Genomic DNA, 11,987 nt, shown 5'->3' on the forward strand with positions numbered 1-11,987 from the left:
ATCAGTTACTTCTCTTGTTAAACTATTAACCTATATATTCAGAGCTATTCTTAGTACATGGAGGAATGTGTGTATAGGGGGGTATGTGTGCATATTTGTTTCCTTTTTTGTTGTTGTTTGAAGTTTGATTTTTGCTTAGTTTATTTGGCTAAGTTAAAACCGAGGCTCCTGAATTAAAAATAATCAGTCTATCTGGAAATTAAAAACAACAGCAGATGAGCTATTACAAACTGGTAAACCAATTATACAAATATGGAAAGTGAAAAACATGCTTGGAATGATCTTGATCATGTAATTGCTCAGAATAACTTCTTAAGTGTTCCTAGGCAACAGAAACTTTAAAAGAGACAAGTGGTGGGTTTTCTCTCCCTCCTTTTTCTTCTCTTCTCTCCTATGTTGTCACAGAGAACAGCTTGACTCTGTCCCTGATATATGGTGTTAGATATACTTGTTTGGGTCAAAATAGGAAGGCTGGGGCATTTAGAATGTGATATCTTCACCCAAATCTCTTGCTTTATTGCTGAGGCCCGGTTCCATGAAAGTAAGTACCTGCATTAGGCAAGTAAGGTCACCATGCAACAGAGAAGTACTGAACTTTCTATTTCCATACAGGAGCTTGGGCTTACTTTGTAACTGAATCCTGCTTCTATCCTCTGAGTGAACCAAGTAGATTCCTGAGATTCTTGTTATATGGTATTGAGCGGACTGTATTGTCCAGTATTCTTTCTCCTTTTGTGGAGGGATTTTTTTTCTTGAGTTCTGTGAGTCATGGCTTCAGCTGTTATCACATCCAACTTCTTGGCTTTTTCTCATGTTGTAGAGTCACACAAAATCCAGACCTCACACACACCTTTGCCCAACTCTACTGTACGCAGAAAGCAGCTTCTAGCTATTTGGAATCAACGAAAGCTTATTAACGAAGGCAAAAGGTCAGAAGGGTCCTTAGGAATGTGGGGGAAAAAGCTTAAGAACATTTAATCATAAGTAGCTTAGCTTACCCTTCAGGAAGGGAATGAGCTGTGTTTGCATCATTCTCCTTGGCAGTTAACCCTTTACATTTTATGCTTGTGACATTTCTTTCAGGCCCTCTGCATGTGCCAATTAAAGTCAGAGGTCTTTGGACACTATCCAAGAAGTTAAAGTGTCTGGGGAGGAGCTTGATTGAAGACAATTTCAGTCATCGAGAGCTATAGGGTAACTGCAAGAAAGGACTCAGGATGGTAGTGAGTACTTGATGGGAACACAGCCCCTTTGGCAGACTTCTGAGTGTGTGTGAGAAGCCTCAGATTTCCTGTCACATGTGGGGTACGGGCAGCAGTGAAGTGTCAGAGGGGTGTCTATAGCAGCCCATTTGTCTGTGCGCATGACTGTCTGAACCAAGAGGTAGAGCACCGATGTCAACAATTATCAAGTAGATGGTTCAGATGGCCCAAAACAAGCAGGGATCACTTAATAGGCAACCCAAAAACTGTGAGGAAATGCTTAGCTTAGAAGACGTTTTAGTAGCTTTCTATGCACAACACTGTCTCCTCAGGTATAAATCAGGAACTAGGCAGCATACTTTCTCAGTAATACATTCCTGGGCTAGGATTATGACTCAGGGACAGAAACCCATGGAGACCCACTTAGTTTGTGCAGTGTTGTATTTCTTTGGAAGAAATACATGTGAGCTCCCTTGCTCACATGTACCCTTTAAGAGGAGCCGTGTCTTTTACTCATCCTTGTGCGCACGCACGTACACATGCATGAGTGTTTAGGAATGTTATGTTGGTATTTTTTTCTCTATATCTTCCTTTAGTTTTTTGAAACATGGTCTCTGAAACTAGAGTGGCTGCCTTGCTAGGCTGGCCGGCCAGCAAGGGCCCCTCCCTAACCATCATTTCCATCAGTGTCAGCCTCTCCTGCTAGGGTTACACGGAGGGGCTGCTTGCCTGGTTTATCACATGGAGGCTGAGGATTGGAGCTCTGGTCATCATGTTTGCTGCGATGGCTAAGCTTGGCACACTCGGAAAGGGGACCCTCAGTTGAGGAAGTTCCTCCATCGGGCTGATCTATGGGGAATTTTACTTCCTGTTAATTAATGGAGAGTGTACCTGGGCTCTGTTAGGAAGGCAGCTGAGCAAGCTATGGGAAGCAGGAGAGTAAGCAGCATTCCTCCATATTCTTCTAGATTTCTGCCCTGGCTTTCCCCAGTGATGGACTATAACTTCAAAGCCAAATAGACCCTTTTCTACCTCAAGTTGCTTTTGGTCATGGAATTAAACTAGCACATTGCACAGAAACGGCATTAGACAGTTCCCTAGCCCTTTGGTTTATACCTTCAATGAAGAATATTAATATATATACATATATGTATGCATATGCTTATGCCAATCACCTACTATATGTCAGGGAAATCACTGTATTCCCAAGAGTCCTGTGGTGGCTCCAATTGCCCTAACTTCCAAGCAAGGAAACTGAGGCTGAGAGAGGTGAAAGAAGACGGGCTAAGCTCCCAGTCTGTGGGTGATAGAGGGGATTTAGAAGCTGAAGGCGCGCTGTTACAAAAGCATGAACATAGAAGGAATGAACACCTCACAGGCAGGGTCTGGCCCTGCTGCGAACTCTGAGGTAATGCTGTCATTTCTATTTTGATGTCCCTGTTTCATTCTTATCCTTGTGCTGAGCGGCCTGGCAGAGCAGCAAGTGTCACTCCCAAGCAGGCACCTAAGTGATAAGTCACAGGCAGCACTTGGATTCTCTCTCTCTGCTCAGAGAAGGCCCAGCATCGCTCAGTGTCATTGCATCGGTTGGCTATGGAGAGCTAGCAGGAAACCTACTGATTTCATTGGTAATAAAAGCTTCTAAGCACTGTGGTAGTTACTTAGGCAGAAGAGCGAATTGAAAAACATGCACCTGATTATTAGCAGCTTTAGAAATAGCTGAGGAAAAAAAAAAGTATTCAGCAGCCAGGTAAAGCTGCTTGGCAACACGGTTTTGTAATGCAGGGCACTTGTGGGGCTGCTGAAATCCAGGCAAGGCACAGATATTATTCATACACATATTCTGTTTCAGAACATTCTGTCCTTGCACATTTGTTTTTTAAACCAGATAAACATGCCTCTAAAGGCCGACAAAGCTGTGGATTCTTTACTAATTCTAATGTGCATTTGTTTAGGATAGTTCCTTGAGAAAGCTGTTTGTTGGTTATTGTAGACACTAGCTCATATCAGCTGTATCGTTCCAAGTATTCACACTTAACATTCATTTCTAACTGCAGAACTCTGGCTTTAGAGCCGGCTCTGTTCCTCATGGCCCCACAGCTAGGCACAGAGTCCCTTACATTCTTTGAGCCCATTCCCTTGTCCACGGCATGGAGTTATTCCATGTTTTCTTTTTAGGATTGCTGTGACTGTTAAAAGAGTTCATGTTTAGGCAAATACTTCATTGTATTTGTACAACTTGTACAAAGCACTTTTTGAAAAATGATTATTGTATCATCATCATCACCACCACCACCACCACCATCATCATCATCATCATCATGTGTGGACTAAATTCACCTGGTGCTCATTAAGGAGTCCTGATGGCTTAATAGCACCCTGAAAGTCCAAAATTAAGTTACAGTGAAATGCCGGAAACTGGGCATATGAGTGACAACTTGGTAAAGAGAATAAAGGGAGTTGGGCGGGCTTTGGAGAAAGAACAAAGGAACAGAACACGGCTAAAGACTTCCTATGAGAGATAATACCTTTCCATGAGAAACCTCTTGAGTCCCGAAAGCTTGCTGTATGACATTTTGTAGGCAATGACAGCGTTAGATGAGGGAATACCTGTCTAGCTACTTTTTTTTCTAGACCTCTCTGCAAAAAGTGATGGATGTCGTTCTCTAAAGGTTATTAAGACCAAATGGGGACAGCATATCCTCTATACCTCATTAAACATCTCCTGTCTCTTTAAGATTCTTGCTCAGACAGGATCTCTGTCTAGACAGCCACTATCACTGTGGCTAGAAGCTATGTGCTTCTTAGAGCATTCAGGCAAGGCCAAAAGCAATCAGAGGATCCTAGTAAATACTCTGGGATTACGAAGAATTGCTGCCTGGACCTGTCCCTGGAGCCTGACTGCGCACACATAGCCACGTCAGCTATCACCAGGTGCAAAGGGAATTGTAGGTGCTCAATGTGAGGGAAGACTTGAAAAGGAGGTTCTGAGGTGAAGCCCAGAGGCCACAGCATGGCAGGGGAGGTTTGCAGGGATTAGCCTGGGAGTCATTAGAGGTAAGGCTCATTCTCTGTTGGTGAATAGAGAAAGAAATCATGGGCTTAAGCTGGATGGACTCTGGGTCCAAAGTGTGAGCTAAAGGGAGGCCTCGTCAGGCTTGGAGCGGTCAACTGTAGAGGCAGTCCGTCCTTGCTGTGTCTTGGTTTTTAGAAACGTTTATTATCTACTTTTTGGAAGTACACTGAGCAAACAACTTAGTGTTGGGGGTAATAAAACTGAAAGTCTCAATTACATTATCTTTGAAAGAGTCATTCATTTAAAACCATCTAAGTAAGGCAGGATAGCCAACAGTCTAACCTATTAAATCTAGGTGCATGTAAATGAACAAGTGTAGTGGAAGTCATTAGAAAAAAAAAAAGGCTTTTTTCCATAATTGTTCATGCTAGGATTAATGAGAGCTGTTTGTTTTCTCTGGTGAGCATTGAGAGAATGCAGTCAGGGCAGGCCTGATGAAGACTCAGAATAACCCCTTCCCAGGGTCTTTCCCACAGTGCTCACTTTAGAGAGGTCCTGGAAGTTCCTATTATTTAAAGGAGGGACAGGCTTTAACTTATTGTCATGATTAAGCCACAAGAAAGTCCCATCTTTTGGGGATGAAGGAGAGAGCTTAGCAGATAAAGTGCTTTTTGCACAAGCATGAAGACCTGAGTTCGCTCCCCAGCATCTACTTAAAAGCTGGGCATGATGGTATACACTTGTGATTCAGGCAGCTTGCTGGCCAGCAGTCTAGCCGATGCCATGAGATCCAAGTTCTGTGACACAGCTTGTCTTAAAACATCAGGGGTGAGGCCTGTTCAAGACGGGGAAACTCATGCTTAATGCTGTAAATCTGGCCAATATCCTGTGGTTGAGGAGCTCACAGGCCTCAGGGTTGAACCAGCTACTATTATTCTGCTAAAACTGACAAAGCATCAAATTGCCTTCAAAATGCGTGTCTCTTTCTCCACCTGTAGATGAGTACAGATCTCAGACTGTATCAGAGAAATTTCTTTGTAGAGCAGATAATGATTAACGTAGATACCCAGAACTGGTCAAAGTACAGAGAGTATGTGTCCATAGAGCACTAAGCCACAAACAGCACACCTTTATCACATACCCTTCCCCTGGTCCAGGGACTATCAAGGAAGAAGATGTGCCAGATAGTTTTATGTCTACTTGACACAAGCTAAAGTCATCTAAGAGGAGGGAATGAGGGAGCCTCAATTAAGAAAATATGTTCATAAGATCAAGCTGTAGACAAGCCTGTAGGGCACTTTCTTAATCAGTGATTGATGAGGGAGGGCCCAGCCCATTATGGATAATGCCATCCCAGACTTGTGGTCCTAGGTTGTGTGAGAAAGCAGGCTGAGCGAGCCATGGGGAGCAAGCCAATAGATAACAGCTCCTGCCTTTATGTTCATGCCGTGTTTGAGTTCCTGTCCTAACTTCTTTCAATGAAGAACAATGTTGTAGAAGTGTAAGCCTTTTTCCCCAAGTTGCTTTGGTTGTGGTGTTTCATCACGGCAATAGAAACATTAACCAAGACAGAGAGCGTGGAAGGATTTAAGAGCCAGACATCTGTGAGGATTTAAGTTAAGTAATGTCTTTTGGGCATGGCAAGATCAGTGCACTCATGAACACACAGCAGCTGTGATTGTCTGTGGGAAGCTGAGAAAGTCCAGAGTGAATATGTAGAAGAGAAGATGTAGACCTGAGAGAATGTGTACTGTTGACATGGGCACAGCCACATCAAGGACCAATACCTCAGACCTATAGAAAATTGGTAAAGCCTTGTTCATACAGGTCAGGCTTAGAATGGAAGAGCTTTTCTGTTGCAGGATATTTGATCCCATTGTGAACCCTGAGACTGTAAACTGGAAAAACCCGTTTCTTGTTGTAGTATGACTTAGCCCTAACACAAGCCTTTAACAAAAGAGCTTTCTGTTTATTGTAAGCAAGTAGTTGTGGTGTGGCTCAGCCCTGACACACACCTTTAACCCAAGAGTTTTCTGTAAACAAGAGCTAAATAAAGTCAACCATAGGTCAAGAGGCCTGGTGACAGGGAGTGAACATAAGAAAACATAGAAATAAGGGACATTGAGTTGAAGGGTATTTAAAACAGTGTGGAGAAGGAGAAGGGCTTTTTCCTTCTGGGATGTTGGCTGAGTAGGAAGGTCAGCTGGGTGCTTTCCCTGCCTCTCTGAGATAGCAGGCTTTAACCCTAGCATCTGGTTCCTGAGTCTTTATTGGTAAAATCGAATGTTTGGGAGTTTTGTTTCTAAAACACAACAGTTTCCTGAGGTCCATGTTGGATTGTTTACATGTGATTGATCGGTGTGCACAACAACTAGGAACTGTAGTTTCTTCTTCCTGGATGTTTACAGCCTGAGACTGCTTTCCTACAGAGAGACCTCCTACCAAGACTAGCTAACGCCTCCCTCTGAGATTCCAGGCTGTTGTGGCAGTTGGTGCAGCTCCTTCAGAGCACACATAACCCACCTGACCCCAGACATGCTGTATATGTGTCTGTCCTTTCTCCATTCCCTTACCACCCTTAGTCAGGCCAAAGACCAAGATGTATCAGACACAGCAGCTAATGCACAAGACCCACACAACTTCAAGACAGTCAACATTCTAGCTAGAACAGGAAAGTATTCACGAGTCCATACCCCTAACTGGGGAGTTTTTGTGAGAGGGAGAACAAGTTTTCTATAAAGGTGTAGCTTCTGGTAGGCTGACCTTGCTTCAGTGGAGGCCCCCACACCTAAGGCAGCACACATCAGAGAGCACATGGCTCATTAAAAAAAAAAAAAAAAAAAAAAAAAAGGTCTGAAATTCTGGTAGTAGAGAGGAAGGGGTTTATTTCTGGGGAGGACTTGGCAGTGATTATAATAAAAACATTTTGTATGACATTCTCAAAAATTAATACAAATATTTAAAAATTAAAAAACGAAGGAAGATGCAACTGAGGAGCACATGCCAACATCTGTATCTGGCATTTAAGTGTGAGCATACCTGTGTATGTGTGCACACATGCATGCACATACACACACACACACACACACACACACACAGAAAACTTACCATCTACTGTCTGTGTATAGATTAAAAATAGCTTTGGTCCCTCCTCCCCGACATCTTTCTCCCATGATATCTATTTTTGTGGCATCCTGCCTTATATTTGAACTTTCTAATTCTTTTCTTGGCCACCAGCTCACATTTAGGAAGGATATTGATTTGAGCAGTACCCCAGTGAGGGCCATACCTGAGGATGCTTTGCTCTAGAACCTGGGTCTGGTGCTGATCTTGCTGGTTCTGCTTCTTCATCTCTTCCTGTTCTTTTCCACTGCTGATTCCATCCAGGAGCCATTTCTCCCTCAAGGCCTTTTTCTGATGTCAGGGAATATAAATGTATATTTTTATATTTGCCAACAACTCCCCAAATCTCTTGTTGCTTGCAAGTATTACAAATGGCAACAGTGGGCATATTAAAGAGGGGTTATTTATTTTTTTTTCCCACTGACTTAGCTCAGTAAATCTGGCATTTGCTCTTCTTTGTAAACTTCCTGGCCACATCAGTATTGCAATAATTACAAGGAACTATTATGATCACGTAAAAACCTGTCAAAAACAAGTATGTCTGTAGCTTATAGATAGGTGTAGAGGACATGGATTAGAGGCCACTGGATGAAGCAAGAGCCTCGCGTCATCAGCTTTTGTTGACCGTTTCAAAATTCTCTGTCATTTCATCTGAGCATCACACACCACAAGAACTCTGTTCTGAGACCAGAGAGTCTTTTCCCAGGTAATTTAGGCCTTTATAATAGATGGTTAGGTGTTTACAAAACTGTTCTCTCCAGACCCAGTAAATAATAATAATAATAATAATAATAATAATAATAATAATAATAATAATAATAATAATAATAATGGCCTGTCTTTGATTCCTGGGGTTTAAGACAGCAAGAAAACTGTCACACATCAGCATTACTTAGATTTTAACTTATTTTTAACTGATGGGATTTGAGGATGGCTAGCGTGTAGTAAAGAAGGCATTTACTTTCTTATATCTGTCAACTAGTTCAAATGTCTCTTGTTGCCTTCAGATTTCATGAATTGTAATAGTGGGCAGAGTAAAGAGGACTCACTTGTTCCTGTTATCCTGCCTCCATAAATTTGGTGTTTTCCTTTTTATTAAACCTCTAGATTTTTTTCTGAAACTAGTTTCTAGACATGTAAATCTTGTGTGTGTGTGTGTATGTGTGTGTGTACAGTTTGTGTGTATTTATAACTGTACATGTGACTACACATCCACATATGTTCTGGTACGTGTGGAGGTCAGAGGTCACTGCTGTTGTCTTCCTCTCTCACTGTCCACCTTGGTATCTTTTAAAGTTCCATTTTCCTTATTTCTTTTGTGTACAGGGGTCATACAAATGCCCTGAGTGCTTGTGCAATGTGGAGGTCAGAGGACAACCTGCATTTTCTCCCCCGACTCTATGGGTCCCAGGACGGAATGTAGGTCACCAGGCTCGGCAGTAAGCAGCTTTACCCGGTAAGTCATCTTGCTGGCTCTCCACCTTATTTTTGAGACAGGATTTGCCTCACTGATTTGGCCACATTGCTTGACAGCAAGCCCCTGTCTTCACTTTCTCCGAGGTGGCATTACAGGTGTACATTGGTGTGCTTGAATTTTGATATATGTGCTGAGAACCTCAACTTAGGTCCCTGTGCTTCCACAGCAAGCACTTAACCAATTGAGTCATCTTTTCCACCTTCTAAATCTTATTTACCTGCAAATTCATTCTTATGTATCAGTGAGTTCTAGTCTTTATGAATCATCCATAAGGGCAGTGCCACTCACTTGCCTGTTGGTCTAGGAAACACTCAGGTGGCACAGCACCATGGTACTAAGCTAGAAGAGCCAGATCTCGTAACACCACCAGGTTAACTATTTCATGGCAATGAAGTTCTGAACCAAAAGCTGTGTGGGTGTCTGATGTTGCTCACTGGCAGACTGCTTGCCTACTGTGTATGAAGGCCTGGGTTTAATACCATCACCACTAATGCAGATAATAGAACCAGCATCTCTAGTAACTAAATGAAAACACAAATGATACAGTGACACGTAAGCTGTACTTGTCAGTTTTCATAGAAAGGTCTCCTGAAGCATTACTACATTGCACTCAGCAATAACAGCCGACTTGCAACAAATTAATTTTTCTTACTACGAGTTGAATGGAACTACAGAAAAGAAAAAAATGTCAGTATGAACTGTAATTTGTTTTTACCGATGGATGTTATTACAGGCTAGGAGGTCAGCAGTACACACCTCTCAGAGTTGTTTGATTAGGATGTTAAAAGTAAGTGTCCATGGAAGTTTGTGTGTGCAGTGAGGGTCCAGGTGTCCGAATGAATGGTCATAGTGAGTACTCCAATCAGTCTAGTCTGTCCCCCTTCCCTTCCTCCCTCCCTTCCTCCCTCCCTCCCCCTCTCTCTCCTTCCCTCCCTCCCCCTCTCTCTCCTTCCCTCCCTCCCTCTCCTCCCCTCTCTCCCTCCCTCCCTCCCCCCCTCCCTCCCTCCCCCTCTCTCTCCCTCCCCCCCCTCTCCTTCCCTCCCTCCCTCCCTCCCCCCTCCCTCCCTCTCTCCCTCCCTCCCTCCCCCTCTCCCTCTCTTCCTCTCTCTCCCCTCCCTCCCTCCCTCCTGCTCCCTCTCTCCCTCCCTCTCTCCCTCTCTCTCCCTCTCTCCCTCCGTGTGTGTGTGTGTGTGTGTGTGTGTGTGTGTGTAGGAGGAGAAGCTTGCAGATACCTATGTGTATGCTGTTTACTGGCTGCCACTGTGGTGAAATGGACCGGCTTGCAGTCAGGGAAGCCGTGAAGAGTCGTGGGAGCTGAGGCAACTGGATGGAAAGGGACACAGATAAGCTGGTAACTGTAGACACCAGGGGAACTTTCATAACATGGTGAAAGAGCTTAAAATTGATTTTTAAAATACTTTTGCACATTTTTGAGCCTGGTTTTGGAATTGAGCCTGGTTTCTGTTGGAATAGCCAACGATTTCTGCAAACTTAGAAGAATGTTGAAATAGCCACTCTTTGCCCTTATTCCCGCTGCAGTCGATGCCCCCTGTAGAGTGCTCATCACAGGACAAATGCCAGTATGAGTCATATGTCAGTTATTTTAAAGGCACAGGAATAGTTTTGCTATATTTTTAGGGTCTCGTGTAGATCCTTGGAAGTAGTAGGTTTTTCATCCATGTCTGAAAGGCCCTATGTGTACCTCCGTAAAACCCACTTATCATCTAAGGCTCTACTTAAACTTCACATATTTATAAAATTCTTATTGGACTATCTCAGATTACCCAGTTAATGTTTATAGTCTAAATAAAACCACTACCATTTAACTTTTCTTCCCAAATTTAATCTTTAATTTCTCAAATTGGGACATGTTACTTCCTCCCTTTTGGGTCTTTGAGGGAAAGTGGAGAACATCTTTGAACAGAAAATATGAAAATCCATTGCTTTAGGTGCAGGCAGGCCCTGGGACAGAGTGCACAGCTGGCAAGGAGACATAGGTAGGTTTTCAGTAGTTGATTTGTATGCCGCAGTACACAATCTATACCACAGTGGACAGCAGTCCAAAGCTTGGTGAACACATTGATTGGGTTAGAAGACGCTCCTTGGTTCCAGAAAGCACATCAATAGGAAAGATTATATGTTCTTGTTGGGACTTCATGTGTGGCCATGAAGCCACCTCAGGAATGAATCTTTGAGTGAGTCAGCCTTTTGTTGTGTGAAACTTCCTCATAGCCGGGGGTGGGGGTGATATTCAGCTCTTATTACCGGGGCTAACAGTTATGAGGCTTTCTATACCGCAAGGTAGCAGTTCTTGAGTGGCAGAGATTTATCCGTTTACTCTGAAGTAGGAAGCTCTTCATTGCAGGACCCAAATTATTGTGTATATGTATGTTTTAGAGGGGAGGGAAGTGGAGGGGAAGGAAGGAGAGAAGGAGGGGGAGAAAGGGAAGGGAGAGATAGAAAAAAAAAAAAAACCAAATCTTGATCTGTCTCAAACATTATTCGAGAATTGACTGACTTCATTCAAATTGCTAAATTTTGTTCTTATTTCATTGATTTTTTTCTGGGTGTACATATTGTATTTCTTGAATGTGTCTCCTACTCAACACAAATCCAGTGTGATAGTTTGTAAGGCTAGCAGGTTCACTATGACTTTCAGCCATCCATTAAATAGTGAAAATGTCACCTTTGATGGGAGCACAGGGGTCAACGGAATGCAGAGGTCGGAGGCTAGCCAGAGTCCTGAATGATGTGCCTTTTCAGAGATTGGTGCTTTGTTCATTAGAAAAATGGATTGCTGAATCTGGCAAGTTTAAGTTTGGGGATCTTATGACTGTGTGGCATTGTTCATTGAGGGAATTCGTTCGATCTATTGATAGCAGCCCTGCCAGATAAGAAAAGTTTCCTGCTTGGGCCTATTCACAAGGAGCTCCTGTTTGTCCTTTACTTGGATTCTATAAATAAAAAAAAAAAAAAAAAAACCTACGTAATAAAATGTTGAAACCCAATGTGCTTTAATTACAACATGACAACACCCTGTGGAAGACGTAAAGTCTGAGTTTTCAAATGGAGATTTATTTATGGTTATGATCTCATGTTCTGTCCAAACAAAATAAAATAGAAACCCAACGGTATGCAAACAACACTGGACTCATTGCAGGGAGCTTTG

At 42.9% G+C, this 11,987-nt stretch overlaps 1 protein-coding gene across 2 annotated transcripts in view; it reads right to left on the reverse strand.

Annotated features, from left to right (window-relative positions):
• The window catches only part of LOC127206709 (palmdelphin), a 96,065-nt gene that overhangs the window by 20,996 nt on the left and 63,082 nt on the right, over positions 1 to 11,987 (reverse strand). For both annotated transcript variants that reach the window (XM_051166074.1, XM_051166073.1), the window contains exon 3: positions 7,508 to 7,632. In XM_051166074.1, the coding sequence (XP_051022031.1) occupies positions 7,508 to 7,632 (125 nt within the window). The remainder of the gene's footprint in view (positions 1 to 7,507; positions 7,633 to 11,987) is intronic.

The sequence above is a fragment of the Acomys russatus genome, chromosome 23 (genome assembly GCF_903995435.1).
Source record: "Acomys russatus chromosome 23, mAcoRus1.1, whole genome shotgun sequence".
Lineage (NCBI taxonomy): Eukaryota > Metazoa > Chordata > Mammalia > Rodentia > Muridae > Acomys > Acomys russatus.